At 40.3% G+C, this 22,718-nt stretch overlaps 2 protein-coding genes across 2 annotated transcripts; one reads left to right on the forward strand and one right to left on the reverse strand.

The window, feature by feature from the left end:
- Positions 1-12,706: 12,706 nt before the first annotated feature.
- Positions 12,707-14,152, forward strand: LOC137730295 (protein MKS1-like). The gene has a single exon (XM_068469359.1). It carries the CDS (start codon positions 13,051-13,053, stop codon positions 13,744-13,746), a length of 696 nt encoding a protein of 231 aa, XP_068325460.1. The 5' UTR covers positions 12,707-13,050; the 3' UTR covers positions 13,747-14,152.
- A 4,312-nt stretch (positions 14,153-18,464) lies between these two features.
- LOC137727327 (PHD finger-containing protein 1-like) lies at positions 18,465-20,398 on the reverse strand. The gene is made up of 4 exons (XM_068466192.1): positions 20,308-20,398; positions 19,200-20,044; positions 18,981-19,105; positions 18,465-18,854 (listed from the first exon to the last, which is right to left on the reverse strand). The coding sequence occupies exons 2-4, from the start codon at positions 19,439-19,441 to the stop codon at positions 18,847-18,849; spliced, it is 375 nt and encodes a 124-aa protein (XP_068322293.1). The 5' UTR covers positions 19,442-20,044; positions 20,308-20,398; the 3' UTR covers positions 18,465-18,846.
- Positions 20,399-22,718: the final 2,320 nt, after the last annotated feature.

Here is a 22,718-nt window from a genome sequence, read left to right on the forward strand (position 1 = left end):
GTTATTAATAAAATTTCTCTCGTACCACTGAAGTTTTCTAAAAAAAAAAAAAAACAAAGAAATAATTTTGTTTATTCTACTAACTTTTCATATGGTATTATTTCTTGTTCTTGTAAACACGAAAAATTTCCTGAAACAAGAAACAAGAATACGTGTACAAAATATATTTTGTATTAATTAATTTTGGGGTTACAATCTCTTTGTAATTTGATCCTCTGATTCTATCTTCGTAGGGTGTATATTTGTGGATGAGTTGTTGATCCGAAGGGCCGTCGGGGCTTGATCTAAGGATGAACAGTTGATGAATGGGTCTTCAAGGGGCGTTGGGTTTGATCTTGAAGAATGGGTGTATGGGTTTGTTGATTTTTTTGTTAATCCAAAGGGCCGTTGGGGCTTGATCTTAGGATGAACAGATGATGAACGATGAACACTTTCTTCAAGGGCCGTCAGGGCTTGATCTCGAAGGTTGAAGGAAGTTTCTTCAAAGGCCGTCGGAGCTTGATCTTGAAGGGGGATTTGACGAAGAACAAAGAGGGTTTTACTGATCCTTCGGGATTTGCTTGAGAGCTTTTAGAGTTTCAAAGCTTCAAGGTTTTGGTGTGATGTCCTTTTTTTTTTTTTTTTTTTTTTTTAATCACACTTTTGCAAGTGGTGCCGTGCACCATCCTTCCCTTATTTTCTTCTTTGCAATAATTCTGTCGCCACCACCTCTTTTCCTTTTCCTTCTTGACTTGCTAACAGTAGGTTGCAATTTCTTTATGTGTGTGTGTACATTGTTCTGATGATGAGTATGACAGTCTGGCACCGCTGGGTTCTTGGCTGCACTGCATGCGGACCATTTATTTATTTGCATTCATCTTATTATATTCTTCACTGCATGCGCGTTTCTGTTTGCACAGTCATCTTATTACATTCTTCACTGCATGCGGATTGCTATTTGCACAATCACTGCAACATTATTTGCACAGTCGTTGCACTTCATTCGCTTCCCTGGGTTCATGTGCACATATATATATATATATATGTATTTATATGGGATCGAATCGTCACTGCACAACCATTGCACAACCACTGCATTGCCTGCCTTCTTGCATCCCGACTGCTCTGTCCTGCAACCATGCGCTGCCGGTAACCGCACACACTGCTTCCTTGCTACACTGCGTTCTCCACATTTGCTGCCCGTTGAACTGGGTGCTAGACCAAAAAGGGTGGTTGCGAGCGTAGGTTTGAACTGCCAAGGCGAGTTGCTTTCCACTTCTTCAACCTTTGCAGCTCTCTGTGCTATTTGTGGGAGTTCAGTTGCTGTGGATGGGAAGGAGAGGAAACAGTCGCTTAGCAAGTTTCTTTGCACAGCCTTTGCTTTGTAAGGTTTGTTCCTTTTAAGCTGAAGACGATTTTGATATGTACATATATATATATATATATATATATATATATATATATATATATATATTGATTTTGACATGCATTATTATATATATGTACGGACGTTGGGTGTCCCGTGTGTCCGCGCGCCTTATATATATATATATATATATATATATATATATATATATAAGGTGATTGTCCCATAACTTGTCCCGTCACTCCATGTTTGTGCATATATATATATATATATATATATATATATATATATATATATATATGTTGATTGTCTCATCATTGTGCGTATAAAATATGTAATGTGTGTACCCCACTGATGGATTTCCTTATTGTGATGATACGAGGATTGCCTGATGGATTTCCTTAATGTGTGTACCCCACTGATGGATTTCTCTCTGCAATCGCCGAGGATTGCCTGCGAGTTGTCGCTGTTTATTTTGGGCATATCACAAGCTTTCCCAAGATGCTCGAGGTAAATCAGGCGTGAAGATTTCTTCATGGATCCGCTTCTGGTATTGGGAGGACATAAGGTACAAGAAGTCCTTGAAGAAAAGAGGTTGCAACAAAACCACTAAGCCAAAGGGAGACCCATATCCGTCTGGTGTTATTGGTTCAGCTAGGCGCCGTTCCCCTGCCGAGTTGAGAGCGTTTGAGGACCTTGGCATAGCATCAGAGCATGTGGAAGAATCTTACCTAGCTGCTTTCTTAGCTTGTTGGCTTTGTAAGTTTGTTTTTCCAACCGGCGACGTCAACTTTGTTCGTTCTAGGGTTTTCAAAGTTGCTAGCAAGATGGCTGCAGGATAATCTTTCAGTCTTGCTATCCCGATCTTGGCCAACATTTATAACGGTTTGAGTGTTGTTTCGAACTCGACAAACATTGAAGATCGTGCTACGGTTCTTCCCTACCACTATGTGTATGGTTGGTTGGGTGAGTACTTCGGCACTCATTTTTTTTCTTCAACTCTAGACAAGTCGGGGCCTTTGATGACGAAGTATTCTGGCGTGCTTTCTTCGAAGAACCTCAATGATTCCCAGGCGCAAGCACTGTTTAGAAGCTGTGAAGGCTTGAAGATGGACCATCTGGCGAGGGTTGGGTCGATGCGGCGAGGCATCATGGATGATTTGCATCTTCGCTTCTCGGACTTATCTTACCTTATAAGTCTTCGCTCGGGGTATGTTTCTTTGCGGCAAGAAGATCGATGCATTTTCAGCCGTATAGTCCCCACCGTTTCAGCAGGCAATTTGGTTTTGTCCAAAATGTGCCAGGCAAGTTGAAGGAAAAAAACCAATTAGACTCCTTGCAAGCCGTGTATATGCATTGGGAGTTTTGTACCCGTGCATGTACAAATGCTTTTATCACCTGCCGGCCAAAGACGAGTTCAAAAGTAGTCCAGTGACCCATGCTTACGTAAGTTGGTGGTCAAAGGTACATTATGAGAACTTGGGGATGGCAAGTGGTACCAATTCTTTTCATTCACGCCTTGATGTATCAAGGGGGGTTGTTCTGTGGTTCCTACACAACTGATACCTTTTGATTGCGCGAGTGCTGTTACTTTGTAAGATAAACCAGTGGTTTTAGTCCCTTAATGCCCACGCTTGTCTTCTCAACATCTAGATGTATCTGAAGAGGCCGGTGATGAAGTTGATTCGCACGAAGATGGACTTGTTTTTGCGACAGCGTCAACAAGTTTTAAACAAGCGACGACTTGAAGGTGCTCAGGTCGATAACGATGTCAATTTTCGTCATAAGAAGAAAGAAGTGTTTAGGCTCCCTCAACTCGATGGCAGTGTGTCGTTTGAGAAAGATGTATGCATTTTCTTCTCTTTTATGACTTCTTCTGCTTTCATTGTTCTAGCTTTTGTTTTTAACAGCTTTCTTTGTTCTCTTTAGGTTGGGCTTTCTTGTTCTTTTGACTTGGCGACCACATGTATTTATTCATATACGGAGATGCTATTTGGAGGCAACCTACCTACAGGCGGGGATATCGGGGATCCACCTGGTACAGAGCTTGTCTCAAATCCGTCAAGTTTCCCAAGTTTGTCGTGTGTAGGCGGAGGTATGCAAGATCCCGTCATGCGTTCTATACCTTTGCCAGCTAGCTCTGAGATCTCTCTAAGAGGGCCAGACCTTAGTGGTACTAAGTAGCTTATTCATCGCATCAATCTTCGTGCAACATGGATATCAAGAGCCATATTGAGGAAAGGATTTCAAAATGCCTGTTTTAGGACCTTGCGTTGCTTAAAGAGGATTTATTGAAGCTTATTTATGCAATTGCCAATCTTAACGCTGATTCTTCATCCTTGAAGATTAAGATCGCCGAACTTATGGTCGCTTCAACTGAGTATTCTTCCTTGCGTGTTATTTCCTCGAAAAAGTTGAGTCCAGATGTTAGAGCTCACCAGCTTGCAACAATAGACTTGTCACTAACCCAAGGTCGGTCTTCTCAGCAAGCTGCTTCGGGAGATTATCAAGCCATATAAACTTCTTTAGCTTCCGTCCAAGTACGTCTAGATACGTTGATACGAGAGCAAGAACAGTTGGGCATCAAAGCATCACGACTTGAAAGTGTTCTCGGGGAGCGGGGAGCTACACTTTCTCAATGCCAAGAGGAGATTTCATGCCTAGAACAAGAGAAAGACATGGCTATGGATTTGCCCATCTTGTCTCTCATCGAGGTAGAGACTTTGAAGACTTTGGAAGGCTTGCTTGAAGATCGCCTCTGCAGTTTTAGGGACATAGTTTTCGAGTAGTGTCTTCTGCCTTCTATTTTGTAATCAGATTTTTTCCTTCAAAGAAATAAAGTGTTTGCATTCTTTAACTTGCTTTTTATTCTCCAAAGTGTTTGTGTTTTTGTTGATGATATGACTGTACTTGAAGTTTTGAAGTTTCAAGTTGCCTACGTACCCTTGGTTGAGGAGGGATCAAGTCATGACGTAGTTCAAATGAGTGATGTTTTTTTTTTTTTTTTAATGGTGATTTTGGTGATGATTTTGCCGTACACAGTTTATGCTCTTGCGGGCTAGGAGCGTGGTGCGTTTGCTTTAGGGGTAGTAGCGCTTCAAAAATCTGCCGTTGATGGGGCCGATCTTCAAGCCGTCTTCTGCCATGATTAAGTAGGCGCCATTGGTGTAGACTTCTTGTATTACGTAGGGTCCATCCCACTTTGATGTGAACTTGCTTTTTGTCTTGTGAGTTGTAATGATAGGCCTACGCAATGCCAGCACGAGATCTCTGGCTTAGAAAGACCTTGGGCAGACTTTCTTGTTAAATGCCTTGGATAATCGTGCTTGGTAACATTCCAAGTATTGTTGAGCTTCAAGCCTTCTTTCATCCAGCGCTTCCAACTCTTGAAGGCGCAACTTTGCATTTTCTTCATCAGTCAAGCTTTCTTGTATAGCCATCCTTAGTGAGGGGATTTGACTTTCGAGCGGTAGCACAGCTTCCACGCCATATACGAGAGAATAAGGCGTAGCTTGGGTGAGAGTCCTATGTGTAGTCCTATATGCCCAAAGTGCTTCACTTATTCTTTCATGCCAGTCTCTTTTTGTTCGGCCGATTACCTTTTTCAGGAGGTTGCATAACGTCTTGTTGAATGATTCCGCGAGGCCGTTGGCCGGAGCATGATGCATGGAAGACTTGTGCTGCTTGAACTTGTATTTGTCGCAAAGCTCGTCCACAAGTCAGTTGGAGAACTGTTTTCCGTTGTCAGTGATAATGTAACGAGGCATACCATATCGGTGGATGATATGCTCCTTGATGAAATGAACAACAGTTTCCTTTTTTACTTCCCTTAAAGGTATGGCTTCAGCCCACTTGGAGAAGTAATCTGTTGTAGCTAGGATGTAAGCTTTTTCTGCAGATGACTTTGGCGTAATTGGTCCTACAACGTCCAATCCCCATATGTCGAACGACCATGAAGCAACTGTAGGGTGTAATGGTTCAGGCGGTTGATGTATGAAGTTGGCGTGGAATTGGCAGGCTTGGCACCTTTTGGCATGTTCCAGGCAGTCCTTCACCATACTCGGCCAGTAGTAACCTATTCTTTTGAGCTGGAAATGTAGATTTGGCCCAGACTGATGCGCCCCACACACACCTGAATGTGCTTCTTCCATGGCTTGATTGGCTTCTTCTTCACCTAGGCATCTCAGGAGCACTCCTTCAAAAGAGTGTCGGTAGAGTGTTCCTTTGTAGTAAAGGAAGCGAGGTGCTCGTCGACGTATTTCGGAACGGTGTCTAAGATCATCTGGAAGCTTTCCGTGCTCTAAGTAGTCGATCAACGGCTGTCTCCACTCTTCAACATCGACTGGAAGTACTGAGATGACATTTGTATCATCCAGTGACATTTCATTCACGAGCGGAATCACCCATCTTTGGCAAACTGGCACGTCTGCAGCTTCATCTTTTCCTAGTGTCATACTCGAGGCTAGATTGACGAGAGCGTCTGTCATTTGATTTTCCTTTCTTGGCATATGTTCTAGTGTCACGGCCTCGAACTTTTGTAGCAGTTGAGTTGCCAGCAAGAAGTATGGGACGAGATCATCTTTCCTCACCTCATATTCAGTTAAGAGTTGATTGATTATGAGCTTGGAATTGCCATATACCTCAAGAGCTGTGATTTCCATGTTGATCGCCATTTGGAGCCCGATGATCAATGCTTGGTACTCAACAACATTGTTGGAGCATAGCTCACTCAGTTGGAAGGAGTAAGGTAGTATTTGCCTTTGTGGCGACATGAATACTACTCCTGCCCCCGCTCCGTCTGCTCGTGCAGATCCGTCGAAGAACATCGTCCATGTCGAGAAGATGTCGATGTAGAACACCTCCTTGTCAGGCAAGTCGTCTGAGATTTTCCAATCAGCCGAGATTGGATGATCGGCAAGGAAGTCTACTAGCGCTTGTCCCTTGACGACTTTAGCTGGGACGTAGATGATCTCATATTGATTAAGAAGCAAAGCCTATTTAGCGAGTAGCCCCGTCAAGACTGGCTTGGACATGACGTATTTGACAGGGTTGGCTTTAGCAACCAGGTGGATGATGTAAGCATGCATGTAATGTCTGAGCTTCTGAATGGCAAACACCAAATCGAGGTATATCTTTTCTATTGGGGAATAGTTCAACTCAGCACCGGTGAGAGTTCGACTGAGGTAGTAAAGTGCTCATTCTTTCTGGGATTCATTCTCTTGTGCCAAGAGTGCTCCGATTGAATTTTCCTGAGCAGCAATATACAATATGAGCAGTTTCTCGGGTACAGGTGCCCCCAGGACAGGTGGACTTGACAAATATTTCTTTATGCTTTCAAAAGCATTATGGCATGCTTCGTCCCATACGAATGGAACATCTTTCTTCATAAGGCGACTAAACGGTTGACAACGCCCTGCGAGGTTGGAGATGAAGCGTCTGATGAAGGCTAGCCGTCCTTGTAGACTTTTCAGCTCGTGCAGGTTTCTTGGCTCGGGCATACTTTGAATGGCCTTGATCTTTGATTGGACCACTTCAATACCACGATGCTTGACGATGAAGCCGAGGAATCTTCCAGAGGTGACGCCAAACGCACACTTTAACGGGTTCATTTTGAGGTTGTATTTTCGCAGCCTTTCGAACACTATTCGCAAATCCTTCAAGTGGTCTGATCTTTTCTTTGTTTTAACCACCACATCATCTACGTAACATTCTACGTTTTTGTGTAGCATATCATTGAAGATTTTCTGCATTGCACGTTGATACGTAGCTCCAGCGTTCTTTAGACCAAAGGGCATCACCTTGTAGCAGTAAATACCTTTTGGAGTACGAAAGGTTGTTAGTTCCTCGTCTTCGAGGGCCGTGCGAATTTTATTGTACCCAGAAGAGTCATCCATGAATGATAATGCCTTATGGCCAGTGGTTGCATCCACCATGATTTCAATGATTGGCAAGGGGAAGTCATCCTTTGGGCAAGCATCGTTGAGGTCCCGGAAGTCTACGCAAACACGTATTTATCCTGATTTCTTAAGGACAATGACGATGTTGAAGATCCACTTGGGGTATTACACTTCTCGAATAAAGCCTGCTTCGATTAGCTTGTCGATCTCGACCTTGATTTGTGGGATAAGCTCAGATCGCTAGCGTCTTTGAGTTTGTTTTATCGGTCGTGTTCCAGGCCTGACCGCAAGATGATGAACAACGATGATAGGGTCCAGGCCGGGCATTTCTTTGTAGGTCCAAGCAAAGACGTCTTTGTACTCTAACAACAGCTGATAATACTCCTCTATCTCATTCGTACTTAATAACGCACTTACGAAGATAGGTTTTGGTTCCTTGTTTGTACATAAGTTGAGTTCCTTGAGATTATCAACCATGGCTTGCCCCCCATCTTCGAGCTGTGGTAGTGCAGCAGTGACATCTTCCTCGGGGATTTCGTCTTCTTTACCTTCTTGAACCGTGATGTGGAAAACATCTTGGACCTCCTCTTTAGTGCTGTCTTCTCGAGCTTGTTGGCATAAGGATTGTTTGGTGTAGATGATAGTACGCCTTCTTACTTTCAGTGGTCCATTTGTGTTGACCTCTAGGATTGTTTGGCGCTTCATCCTTGAAGGAATCAAGCTTCGAACGTCGCCTTTTTCTGTTAACCCATCGAGCTTTTCTTCCTTTGGTGTTGTCTTCCTCTTTCTAGTTTTCAAATCTTTCTGAAGCTGATCGTCGTAGAGGAGAGACAGTTGTGTTGCTTTGTTTCTTAGGCTTTAACAACCTTTCAAAAACAGAGCTTTGGGATGTTGGCGCGTTAAGCCTCTTGAAGACAGAGGTTCGGTCTTGACCACCAATGCGATTAAGTACTGAAATTCTGGAGCTTGAATGGCTCATCCTATCGAAGACCTACGTCCGACGGGCGGGTTTAAGCTCTTCTTGGTCTTGTTCAATGCTCACGCTGACGTATTAAGCGTTAGTGTTTTTCGCTCTGTTTGAAATCATCACAGGTGCATTTGGTGTGAAGCCAAGTCCGGCTTTGTTGTTGTCAACTCCGTAACCATGCTCTTTCAACTTCTTTTGAGTTTTGGTGAGGTTACATTTTTTGTCATTGACAGTGTTTGAAACCTTCTTTCCAGCCGTAGCAGAAGAAGCGAAGTCGTACCCGGCCTTCAACATGAGTTTGTAGGCGTTTGGGTCGAAACCTTCCTCGGTCCTCTTGGTTGGAAGAAAGCTTGATTCCACCTTTTTTGGTAGAGCTTTTATAAAGCCTTGTGGTAGTCTTGCGACCTTAGCACCCCCTAGCTATGTCAGAGGCAAAACTACATTCATCTTGAGCAACTTCACATTATCCGTGTGCCAGTGTGTGTCGACTTTTCGTGTTCCAGTTTCGAATGGAGATTGACCATTTTTTCTTCTTGACATCAGGATATATCGGAATATGGGCGCGTTCGGTCCTTCTGAAGGCATCCTACTCCCTTTGGTTGTTGCAGGTTTAGCCAACTCGTCATCGTCTTTGCTTGAAGATGGCACGACTTGCTCTTTTTGCTTTTTAGGCATGACTTGCCACTCCTGCTTTTTAGGTGCTGTTTTGCCCGTGGATTTGATCTCTTCCGGAAGAGCTTCGGGTACCATGTCTTCTTCCATGTAGAACTTGGCGTCTGCAAAGTGTGATTCGGCTTCTGTGAATGGCTTGGTGTCACCTTGGATCACCTTCACTCCTTCTCGGTAAAATTTTAGGCATTGGTGAAGGGTGGACAGCACTACCCCATTTGCGTGGATCCAAGGTCTTCCTAGGAGCAAGCTGTAGGAAGTTCTTGCATCAATCACGTGGACTATCGTGCTTGATTTGAGCTCACCAATGGTCACTTCTACTCGGATCATGTCCATCGCCCTTTGTCCTTCTTGGTTAAAACCCTAGATCAGCAGACGACTCAGGGATAATTCATTCACCTTGATGCCGATTATGGTCATTGTTGATTTTGGCATGATGTTTATGGCCGATCCACCATCCACAAGCATGCGGTTGACTTTGTATTCCCTTACGTACCCCGAGATGAAGAGATGACGGTTGTGAGGCTTTGATCCCAGCAGTAGGTCTTCGTCAGTGAAGTTAATTGCGTTATGGGTGACACAACATGTGGCACATTCATGTGGTTGAAGCTTCGAGCCTTCGTCGTTACTTTCTCGCACTTCATGGTCGCCGAGACTTACCAAGACTGCTGCTAGTGCTCTTCGCATCCTTTTTGGCAATTGTAGCGCTTCCTTGATGCTAAAGTGTGTTGGCAGACATTCTTCGGGGGTGAGGGTCTTTTCTACCTCAGTGGCGATAGCTTTGCCTTTTGAGGGATTTTCTATTTCTACTTCAACTATGTGATAGGCCACGGTAGTGCAATGTTGGAAAAAATCATTCAGGAAGTACTCGTGCAAGGAAACGGGAATGCGTGGCTCCTGCTCCATAGGTTCCCCAACATATGTTGTCTTATCATCATTTGTGTTTCTTTTAGGCTTCGCATTGTTGCGGCCGTGGTGATTTTTTCTTTGTTCCACCTTTGGCTGTATGACTTGTGGTCTTGGTTTCCTTGTCTTTTTGTAGGTTACCAATGTCCATCATTCTTCATCATCGGCATGTGCATCTTGGTTGCTTCCCCCCAGTGATGGTTGCGTAGGAGGTGCCGTGCAGCTTGAGTATTCACGGGAATGGTCAGGTATCGCTTAGAGAGGCACAGGATCGAACAATCCAAACACAATTGTAGTGGTATGCGTTGCAGCTGTGTTCTCAAGGTCGAGCTCAATTTTCCCTTGCTGTGCTAGCTTCATGATGAGCTCTTTAAGAACGAAGCATTTGCCAACAGGATGGCTCACAATACGATGGTACTTGCAGTACCTAGGATCGTTTATGCGATTCATTTCTTCAGGACGCTTACATTCGGGTAGCTCAATCACCTTTTTTTCCAGCAAGTCATCTAAAATGACAGCCATGTCAGAGTCAGGAAAAAGGTACGTTTTCTGTTCCAACTCTCTCAATGTGCTCTTGTATCTGTCTTGGGTGCGAGAAGGCTCACATTTCTTTATCTCCTTCGCTTTCTTCTTGGGGGAATCTTAATGGGTGCTGATGAGGTCTTGATGGGGGTAGTGTTGACGGTGAAAGCTTCCTTAGCGGGCTTCTTCCCAGTCTTGTCTACATTTGGGGCGAACACTTTATCCTTCTTGAAGTTAGTAATCGACTCATTTTTCCCGTGATTAGCAATACTCAGCTCCATGTCGTGGGAACGAGTTGCCAGCTCTTCGAATGTTCTTGGTTTTATGCCTTGGAGGATGTAATGCAACCCTCAGTGCATGCCTTGAACGCACATCTCAATGGCAGAGGTTTCAGAAAGCCGATCTTTGCAATCCAGACTTAAGGAGTGCCATCTATTGATGTAGTTGACGACAGGTCAGCTCTAGCATGCTTACAGTGCGGCGAGTGCTGTAGAAGCGGTTGAGGAATTCCCTTTCTAGCTGGTCCCAACTGTTGACAGACTCATGTTCGAGGTCAGTGTACCAGTAAAAAACGTTACTTTTCAGGGAACGCACGAATTGTTTGACAAGGTAGTCCCCCTCTGTCCCAGCATTGTTGCAAGTTTCAATGAAATGGGCGATATGTTGCTTCAGGTTGCCTTTTCCATCAAACTGCATGAATTTTGGGGGCTGATAACCCCTTGGCATCTTCAAAGCATCAATCTTCTTGGAGTAAGGCTTTGAGCACAGTACGGAGTCGTGTGAGCTTCATTCGTACTGTGTCTTGATAGTGTTTGCAATCATCTCCTGTAGCTGCTGGATAGAGAGAGATCCCATGAACGCCGTTGCTTGGTCTAGCTTCAGATTCTCTTCGACTTTCTCCGCTAGACGTTCATCTTCTTCGTCGACTTCTTTCGTCGGGCCGCTCATCTAGTTGGTTGACAAGTGTGGCAATCTGCAAGTCCTTCTCTTCCACAGTCCATGTGAGCTTTGCGATTGCTTCATTCATCTGAGCTAGCTGCTCCTCGATTGAAATTGCTCTAGTGGTCATGACTTGCATGGTTGTACTGCCGCTCGAATCAGCGTCGGAGAGTAAGGACTCTGAGTATTTCCTCGGGCTCTCACGTCTTGACGCCCTTAGAGAGGCTAGGGTGATCACAGGCTCGTGCCTCAGGTGCTCTTGTTCTTTTGACAGAGTTAATGCAGGGGTGGAAGCCGCGGCAAAAAGTGCTCTTGCCTTACTTCGGGTTGTGATGCCCGAAATATCACCAGTTGAGGTGATAATGTCCTTGTTCTTCGCTTTGATTGCGGGAACAGCTTGATCCTTTCTTGATGCCATTTGCGTTTTTCGATGATTTGAGGATAGAGATGAGAGGTAGAGATGTCCCACCGGGCGTGCCAAATTTGTAAACACGAAAAATTTCCTGAAACAAGAAACAAGAATACGTGTACAAAATATATTTTGTATTAATTAATTTTGGGGTTACAATCTCTTTGTAATTTGATCCTCTGATTCTATTTTCATAGGGTGTATGTTTGTGGATGAGTTGTTGATCCGAAGGGCCGTCGGGGCTTGATCTAAGGATGAACAGTTGATGAATGGGTCTTCAAGGGGTGTTGGGTTTGATCTTGAAGAATGGGTGTATGGGTTTGTTGATTCTTTTGTTAATCCAAAGGGCCGTTGGGGCTTGATCTTAGGATGAACAGATGATGAACGATGAACACTTTCTTCAAGGGCCGTCAGGGCTTGATCTCGAAGGTTGAAGGAAGTTTCTTCAAGGGCTGTCAGGGCTTGATCTTGAAGGGGGATTTGACGAAGAACAAATAGGGTTTTACTGATCTTTCGGGATTTGCTTGAGAGCCTTTAGAGTTTCAAAGCTTCAAGGTTTTGGTGTGATGTCCCTTTTTTTTTTTTCTCTTGATGGAGAAGGCTATTTATAGGCCAAGAGAGTGAATCACCACCATCCATTTTTTTGGTGAAGTGAGTGGAGTTGGTAGGTGAAGTAAATGTGTAATGTAGGTGAAATGAATGTGTGATGTAAGTGAAATGAATGTGTGATGTAAGTGAAATGAATAAATGTTGTAATTTTAATACATTGGTTAACATTTATTTCACTGAAATTTCGGTGTCTACAGTTCTATAGTTGGAAGCTGGAATTCCTGCTTCCGAATTAACTAAAAATATTATATAAAAAAAAGGTTTCTTAAAAGAAAAAAAAAAGAACAAGAACAAAGAAAATTGGTTTTTATTAATCAAAACTATAGATAAGTTACATGGGCACATATACAACGTCACGACCTCTGAGTCTGACGAAGCACACAAAGACACCTTCCAAGTCCCACATCAGAGCAAGTTAAATTCAAACACCACCCCACTACGAAACCGGCCTTTGCAGATCCCCTCGCGTCTCCTCTCTCTTACTAAAATATCACTTTCACATGCTAAGCTTATTGCTAGTAGCCAATTTTTACTAATTTCATGATTGTTGAAATATTTAATTAAATCCCCTTCGAATCATTGACTTGCTCTCTCCTCTGTTAAATATTTCATCTCACCACATTTCTTCCTCTTTATATCTGTCCCTTGCCCTTTTAGTTCTGACTATTAATGTATAACTTGATAGATAACTACTACTTAAAATTCCCAAACATCATCATAAACCCAGAAGATCTCCCGTATTCTTTCAACTCCCGTGTTCTTCCTATCGATCTTCACCTTCATCGGCATGGATTATTCACCAGGAAAATCTCCAAGAAGAGAGCTTCAACTCCAAGGTCCACGTCCAACGCCTCTCAAGATACACAAAGACTCTCACAAGATCAAGAAACCTCCAGTTGCACCACAACCGTCACAACAACCAAACCAGCAGCAGCAGCCCCATCACTACCAGCAGCCACGTCAACCGGTCATAATCTACACGGTGTCCCCGAAGGTCATCCACACAAACCCTAGCGAGTTCATGGATCTTGTCCAACGCCTCACCGGCTTACCACCATCGAATTCATCTACTGCATCTTCTTCCCCGCCTAGTAATAACAATATTAATCCTCCAAATTACGATAACTATAATAATCCTCCAGCTCATGATGATCAAGGGATGAAGAAAGCTAGTACTGCTCAAGATGTTGTGGAAGAAATGGAAATTATGGATGGTGGTGGTGGCGGTGATGGTGATGATGATGGTGATGGTGGTGTGAGGCAAAGGGGTATGTTTCCAGGGATCTTGTCGCCTGGGCCCGCTTCGCTTACTCCGATTCCTTCAAACTTCTTCTCTCCGCCGGCGGATAGCTTCTTTCATGATTTGAGCCCCGTGCTCTATGGCAACAGGAACTTCATAGAAGGTAGTTTCATGCCTAGTCCGTCAAACTTCTTTTCCCCGTCTACATCCATGGACTTATTCAACAATTTTCCATATCAATAGTTTTTCTCATTTATTTTCTTGTTATCAAATTCTTTTACTTCAAAGAAAGAATGGGAACATATTGTAGGAGAATTATTCAGAGATGTGGATTCTCTTAGTTTAATTTCTTGGAGATTTCTGGGTTTCTTGAGGTTCTTTTTTTTTAGCAGAGTTAGAGGGTTGAATTTCATTGGTGAAGACAATAGAATATTAAGGGATTGAGCTGGAATTTTGATTTTCTTTTTGGTGGGAAGGCAGGTGGGAAAGTTATTGCTTAGTAGTTAGTTTAATATTGTGGACCATAAGATGGAGAGTGCCTAGCTCTCATAATCTTATGATACCCATCCTTGTGTTTTTTATACCATTTCTTGTCATGTTCCTTTGGCATGTAATTTCCAATACATATATAGTTGACCTTTCTCATTGCTCTTTTCAGTTTGTTTTCTCTGTGCTGTTGAACTAACTTATACTAATGCACTTTCACATCCTTCTGCTTGCAACACACATATAGCAATCGCAAGTATAATGTATAATTGTACATGTATGCATGTTTCTTTTGTATACATAAAAGCAATATTTAGGGAGAGAAAATCGAACATATACAAATGCACACACATATTAGTTATTGATAAAACTTGACATGAAAATTACAAGGAAATTTTGTTTTTCTTGAAAAGTATAGCATATCATATATGCATTGTTAGCTGTCAACAATTGAGTTGTAATTGATAACTCATTATATTTACGCTATGTTTGGCCAAAAGAATTTCAAAATTTTAAAAGATTGAGGTCAAGTTAGTAAGTAATGAATTATAGAATGTTAGATAGATGGATTAAAAAATGAACTCCATGAGCATTAATTGCAAAGGCATTGTATGAAGGATTCGTAAATGCCTTACTCAAACAAGTGATTTGCAAATCCCCTCGCATGTCTTTGTAATGCTCACGAAGTTGATTTCTAATCCTTCTAACATTTTGTAGTTCATTCCCTACTAACTTGGCATCAATCCTTAACACAGCCTTAAGTATATTGAATGTGGAGGTGAATGAGTTTTCCCTTTGACAGCATTAGTCAAATTACACATAAAGAAAATTTATCCTCTTCCGATCCTTCAATTTTGAGGGATTATAAAGTTTCTTAGTGAGTAATCATCTTCTACTTTAAATTGTAGTATCAAGTTGAACACAATTTTTTCATTTCAGCCTTGCACATTTCTTTTCTCCCCTCTTCTCTTGTAAACACCAATACCTGACAAATTATACTTGAAAAAGAAGAAGAAAAAAAATACAAGGGAGACTTGTCCCAATTTCTGTGCGCGACAAAAAAACACAAGAAATGTCGAAACAACTTTGTGATGTTTCAGCATATGCTTTGAATATAGTGAGATATTTTTCAATCCAATCCTAGAAACAAAGCCTATAATAAAGAATTGGTATCATCCAACTATTAAGGAAGGTCGCAACAAGTAAAAAGTTGTGTGAAGTACACGAAGGGTCTTTCAACATATTTAGAATACTGTGAGTTATATTCCAATCCAACCCTTATCATCATAGAGGGATGTATCGAATCCTGGACTTGTACCAATTAAGAAGAAAAATATCATTAAGCTTAATTTCTCTTTTTTTCTTGCTCCCAAAATTTATGTACAAAAAAAAAAAAAAAAACTACGCAGCTGGCGGTACCTCTATATGATTTAGGGAATTTTACACAAATGACACTAACTGAATCTTATCATTTTTGTGTTTTTACCAACTGCGACTACAAAATAACAGTTAATTACCTAGCTAGGCTTGAAACACAATATGCTACATTCAATTACCTACCATGCACACTTTTGTTTTGTTAGTCGCGTGACTTGCATAGTCTCAACTTTTTTAGGTCAATTTCGTTAATTTACAAGCAGTAGCAGAATAAAAGTGAAAAGAAAATTCTTATTCTTATTATATAGCGAATTGTTATTGACACTTCAATAGAATAATGATGATTTTTTATTATGAAACAGAAGCTAATATTATAGAGTTTTGGAACATTCTAAAAATTGCAATTTTGCATGCATGCATGGGACTATGCCCAGGTTATTCAAATGGAAAAATAAAATTGAAAATGTTGTATGGCCAATTCATCCCTCCATAAATCTACCGACCGGACCCGAGCAAAAATTGTTAATGGCCAGCCAAGCTAACCCTACGAAGTACCAAGAACAAAATGCCTTGTGGCTTGTGCTTTAATTACTTCAACCTTGAATTTTACAGACTCCTCAAAACTCCAGCACTAATTTGTATTCTCCACGAGTAGTCCAGGACTCTCCAACCACACCATATAAATATAAATATATGAGAAAATGCTAAGGGGACTATCTCAAAAGTATGACTCTCTATAAACTTTCTGCCGCCTCACAGTTTAACATCAATTCTCATACCAATATTATAAAATATGGTGCAAAAAAAATGAGGTGACAAAGGATCCATGGTGAGTCTCCTTAACATTTATCTAAAGGGTAATGCTAGGGAGACTAAATTTTGTAAACCAAATGCTAAGGTTGTTGATGATTGGATTATTACTTAACTATTGATTAACATGTTTATTTCTTATTAGTGACACATCATTTGGTTTGCAAATTTGGTTGTACTTAACATTATCCTTCTCTCTCTCTATATATATATATATATGTATATATATGTGTGTGCGCGCGCGCGCATGTGTGCATGTGTGTGTATGTGTGTGTATGATTAATCTGACTTTTACAGATTAATTTTACTTTAACTAATAATAACAATGTGATTAATCAAAGAAGTTTCCTAGATTTGGTATTTTTGACTACGTAAAAGTAAACTCCTTCACTTGCTCACTTTATTATCGCTTCCCTGTAGAAGATTAGAATAAAGTATTGCCGTTAATTATCTGGTGCCTAACGAGACATCCATTTTCTGAGGCCTCAAAGTCAACATATTCATTTGCGTGCTTGGTATACTTTTATTTTTAATAATTTTATTCTAAGTATCGGATAACAATGCTTGGAGTGGTTAAGTGCACATAATTAAGGATAGATTATTCCACAAAAGATCAATTTGTAACATTAATTGTTGAAAAAAAGAAGTTGCATTTAGGTTGGCGGCCTCAACAGGCTGGATTAATACAGAAGTCCAGGTTAGACATCAGCCTTTCTTAACCTAATACACGGATATACAGACACGTGCAAGTTATATAACTATAACTACAAAGAAAGGATACTATTTGTTTCACGATAGATGATAAAAGAATAATATATATATATATATATATATATATATATATTTATCGGCTTGAAATAATGAAAATAATAAAATCTCCAACATTAAGTTAAAATGATGTAGATTTTAGTTATCAATATTGGACCGACTAATCTCCTACATTAAGATAAAAAAGAAGTTCGAGTCTCTCATCTCTCACCGACTCTCTCATGGATCTTAAGATATCGTCATTCAACATCGCAAATAGGAATGGGGGCAGGAGATGGCCAACTAAGACTAGTGGTGGCAGTAGTTATAGTAACGGTGGCGGTGATGGCAATTGTAGTATAGGTACCTTGATGCTCATCGGTAATTGTAAATTGAGTTCCATCTCCTTAAACGCAACATCTAAAGAAAATAACAGCTCTTCACGGTGAAACTTGTGTGTTCCCAATGTGAAAACTATATATTGTGAGACTCTGCACTTTGATAGTCTGATGTCATGGTACGCCTAATCAACCAATAATTCACGTATTAATTGAAGAAAGAATACTTCGGTTTAAGTTTGACATATCTATAAAGTGTTCTTAATTTAAGTTGATAGTCGATCACATGAGCATGATGACGGGTATGACTATACTGTCAGTAACAATTCCACTTATATATTTACCTATACTTAAACAAACCAAAAAAAAAAAAGTGTTAAAAAAGTTATTAACAAGCAGGGTTAGGGCAAGTAACCAATATTCAAAATTATGCAAGATTTGAGTACCCTAGACACAATTGTTTCATCAATTACCTTTTTTAAACAAAGTGTGGTATGACAAATGAGACACATGCCTTGACCATTAAGGCCTATTTCCTTCTAGTTGCGTAGACTATGAGAAGTGAAAATAATAACATTAGTATTTTGGATCGTTTATAACATGCTGAAAAGGACTGGCAACAACTATAGCACTATGGCTTTGACAATTTTTCATTTATCACTTGAATCTCGCACTCGGCATTCCTTCTTTCTTTTCAATGTTTTCATACTGTGACGAGAGAGAGAGAGAGAGAGAGAGAGAGAGAGAGAGAGAGAGAGAGAGAGAGAGAGAGAGAGAGAGAGAGAGAGAAATGACATGTAAATTTCTCTCCTTCCTGGCAGCTTCGGCGGATCATCCTTTACTTAAAGCTTCTGGAGTTTTTCTTTTGTGGCCACTCTTGGGCCTCTTTATTTTGACCTCATTGGGTGTGGGGTGAAGCCCATTTATGTCCTTGTACGTAAATATTGCAGGAGACAAAAACTGTAGTAAATCTCTCCGCACATTCTTTTTTAAGGTATTGAGATCCTCTCCAGATGTCAGAGTCTACGAATCCAACAATCCGGACACTTTAAGACAGATATATAAACGTTGGTGAAAGATTGTGCGTGAAGTAAGCCAATAGAATGGGCTCATGGGGCTGCATGACTTAAATTCAAGAATTTGGATTACTGAGTCTGTCGACTCCAAAGTGTGAGATTCAGAGAGGATCTCAATCCGGTTTTAAGAAGTGCTGATGTGCATTATTTGGACCCCAACCATACTTTGTTAGGTGGTAAACTGTAAAAACTTTTAGTTCATGGTAGTATTTGCGCACTTACCTAAAAGTCCGAGTGCCATATGTACAGATTTCACAATTAGTTTTCATTCAATGGGAACAAAGCTGCCCTAAACATGACAGGCAGGACAGGAGGTCTAGCACTAAAAACTACATCCATGCATCACTAAAATTAGTAGCATCTTGAAGTTAAACTAAACATAATATACAGGGACTCTGCCCGTAACAGGTTAAGGGCTTCGCAACGTCTTTCTCCCCGACACCAACACTACTATTTGTTTACTGTCGAAATTGCTTTGCCCTAAATACTCCCCACAAATAAAACTTTGTCTAAAATCCTACAACCCGATAAATTCAATCATGTTATTAACTTGTCCAGAAGAGCTATAAGATTTTTGTTTTCTTTACTTGTGAAAGGAAAGGAAGTAGAAAAGCTACAAACAAGCAGAGATTTCGGGACTCACTTCGATACTGCTCTGGCAGTATAACTGACGTGAAAACTAAGAGCTCAGCATCCTCCAGCACAGCTCCCATAGCTAAATCATCCTGGATCATGCTAACCACCAGGGTATCAAAATCCTTCTCATCTCTGTACCAAAAAATAAAAAGAAAAGGGATGTTGCTTAAATCCAATCCAAACAGGAAAAGTAGATGGAAACAAGAAACACGGTCAAATTTATCACCTTTCGTTATCAGGAAAGAAATAAAGAGCAATACTCTGATCGTTAGGTCCACACTTCTCGAAAGCTTTGGGCCACACATCTGTTCTATTAACCAGTTCTGGAAAAAGCAGCAACGGTAGCAATTCTGCCTCCTCACGTACTTTAGGACATGCTAAGCTAGAAAGATGGGCTACAAGTCCACTAACAATGTTGAAGTCTTTGTTGAATATGCTGAGACTTCCCCTGTCATTTAGACAAAGCATCTCACTGTTATACCCTGCATTAGATGTGCTTGAACACGTTCACCATAACTCAAAAGAGTCGGAAAGCAAAAAAAGTTTTACCTCCAGATTGGATCAATAATAGGCTGTGCAGCAACATAACAAATGATTGCTGAGATTTTTAAAGGGTTGCAAGTAGTAACTAGAGAGGTTTCCACAGATTTGCCAACGTCATCGGAGGAATTGAATTCATCCTTATGAACCTCACTGCACCGACCACCAAGCTTCTGACCATTATCACAATCATTACTACCCTCGGCCTCATGTTCAGGGGTACTACCTTCACATATCTGCACCTTTGTGTTAGCCCCTTCATATACCTTCATGTTAGGCCCTTCACATATCTGCACCTTCATGTTAGCCCCTTCACATTTCCGCACCTTCTTTTTAGCCCCGTATATAGGTAAAGTCTTTCTGTTACTCTTCTTTTTCCTCCTCTTCTTAAACTTCTTGTTAAGACAAATTTCCGTGGATCTTACTGATTTATCAATTCTAGAAGGTTTTACAATCTTTGGATCACAATCCTCACAAAGCCAAGTCAGATCTTCATCAAAAATATTTTGTGCTGGTACATTAAGGCAATAACTGGAAAACAGAAATAAAAGAGAAGATTCGTCAATCAACCAGCAGCACATGCAGAACCAATTACAAAAATATTGAGGGTTCGAAGTAGGTCACTTTGTGTGCTCTTATATTTGTACATATGATTTCAAGGACTGAACCCAAACTTCAATAACCAGGAAATGAGCATATTTTAGAATATTGTGGCACATATATAACAGTATTGTCACATCTTTTTAAGGGGACTGAAAAAAGAAAAACAAAAGCACAATTGAAACAAGTTATACCGATGAAGAGCATAATTCTGGCACTTGTCAAAGTAAAGCAAAGCATCTTCGATACCTTGTCCCACACGTTTGACAAACAGTCACCTGCATCTAGTACACCATAATCAACGTTAGCGTTTTTCTTCCCTATTTATTAATCAATCGGCAGAAAATAACAACAATCGGAAGTCCCACAGCCCAAACCAAATATATACTTGCAAAATACTAACTGCATATAAGCAACCAAACAGAAGAAGCTTAAAGTATAAAGTGATGTGGATGTAAAGAAGCTTAAAGTATAAAGTGATGTGGATGTAAAATATAAATTTCACCCATTCAACCCTTAATCATATGAACAATCCAAAGTTCCAAAATTAAAAAAACAAATGTTTCCGTTCACCCTTAATCTTTGAATCAGCCAAAAAGGTGTGATTTCACAAACCTTGACATTTAGACAAAGATTACCATTAAAAACATCTATTTAATACCCCTGAATCAAATAACAACTGCTACACCAATGAACCAATAAACCCATTTTTATTGTATACGAATTGGAACAGTGGAAGGTTACGAATTGCACACACATATAAATGCTAATATATCAGCCCCAACAATTAGCAACACAAAATCTGATAAAAACAGTCAATCAAATCAGAAGTCTTCTTTATTCCCCCTTCCCCTATTGACTGATAAAAGAGGACATAACCACATCAAGCACCGCAAAATTTGGACAATAATGGTAAAAAACGGTGATTCTCAAACACCTGTAAATATAGGGGTTTGATATCCACAAATCTTTTTTTATTTTTCACACACCTTTGTTAATTTCTGTCATTTGATCTTTTTTAATTCAGTCGATCCAATGCCCACAAATTAAGAGGGTGTGTATGAAGTAAAAAGGGGGTGTGTGGATAGCACACCCCTAAATATAATGCATGTTATGCAGTTTAACTGGAGAATGTACAACTACTAAAAGTGAAAAATTAGAACCACTAAAGTACAGGCAGGTATATTGTAATCTGATTAACCATCATTCTCCCAAATCTTAATACTTTCGCCGTCATCAAGTCAGTTGGGTTTTTTTTATTTTTTTTTATTTTTTTAACTATTGGGTTTGAAGTGTTTTTCTTTACAGATCAAGTACCATCATCTTTTAGGATAATATACTCACTGAATTCGTTACTCACTTGTAAATTTCGGAAAAGAACCAAATAGTTTCAAAATGAAAGCGAAAATATGGTACAGCACATGCACACTGCAGATATAACAGTCAAAATATGGTACAGCATATATACCAGTCTCTACTTTAGACAGTCAAAATATTAAAAAAAATTAACATAATGAACCATCGTTGAATGACGTCCTCACTAAAACGCAGCATAACATATGTCAAATCTACTCCTTTCCCGATAAAACCGACATCTTTTTGGCCACAAAACTTAAAGGAGGAGACCAATCGACAAAGTTCAAAAGCTAAAAGGTTTTCGCTTTGCCAATGGCACAAAACCAGATCACCCACCACTTCACTCTCGAAAACTTTACTTCAAAAAACTGCATTTTGCCCTAAAATTCCATAATTCTACTCCCTCAAACACCCCACCAGAGAGTTCCTACTAACTTAACCTAGGCCCATTCAAGTCTAATAGTAATTGGCAGATCCAAACTTTCAAAAAGAAAATTTCAAAAAATCAAACAAAAATTACAAAATTCAATTGAAAAATGCAAGAAAAATGAACTGGGAATTGGGCAAAGAAACATACCATAGTTCGCCAGTAGCTCAGGAGTCCGACATGCAAGTGAAGCGCCTCAATTTTCAGGGAAATTGACTGCAATGCGAGGGTTTTACACTATGTTTGGATGAGGGAAATAAACATAGAATTTTGGTAAAAGTTAGAATTTATAAATTGATAGGCACCAATTCTCTTGTTTGGATTCATAAACATAGAAATTTAGAATTTCCGCGTGGAAAAAAAACTTGGAATTTGGGACCTCCAAATCCCAAGTTCAAATTCCATGTAAATAGGTGTCATTTCTCAATTTCTATGATTGATAGTTTAAAAATAACAAATTCCGTATTCAATTCTATTGTTCTTTTAGGTTAACCAAACAAGAAAATTTACAAATTCTAGAAAATAAGATCTCGTCATTTCAATTTCCGTCATTTTTAAATTCCTTAATAATTTTAAATTTCTTCACCCAAACATAAGGGAAATTTAGAGCGAGAATGTGAGGTAATTAGGGTTCGGAAGGGGCCATCTTTCTCTCCAGTCAAACAATGAATCCAAATTAGTCAGGAATTCCTTCTTCTTTTTTTTTGTCAATTATCAGTCAGAACAACTCAGAAGATATACAGTTGAACTCAAGACACACGTCGAAACGAGTGGTCTTCTCAAAACTGCTTCCGCAAGAAGCAATGGGGAGCTCTCGATGGA

Source organism: Pyrus communis, chromosome 3, assembly GCF_963583255.1.
Source record: "Pyrus communis chromosome 3, drPyrComm1.1, whole genome shotgun sequence".
NCBI classification, from domain to species: domain Eukaryota; kingdom Viridiplantae; phylum Streptophyta; class Magnoliopsida; order Rosales; family Rosaceae; genus Pyrus; species Pyrus communis.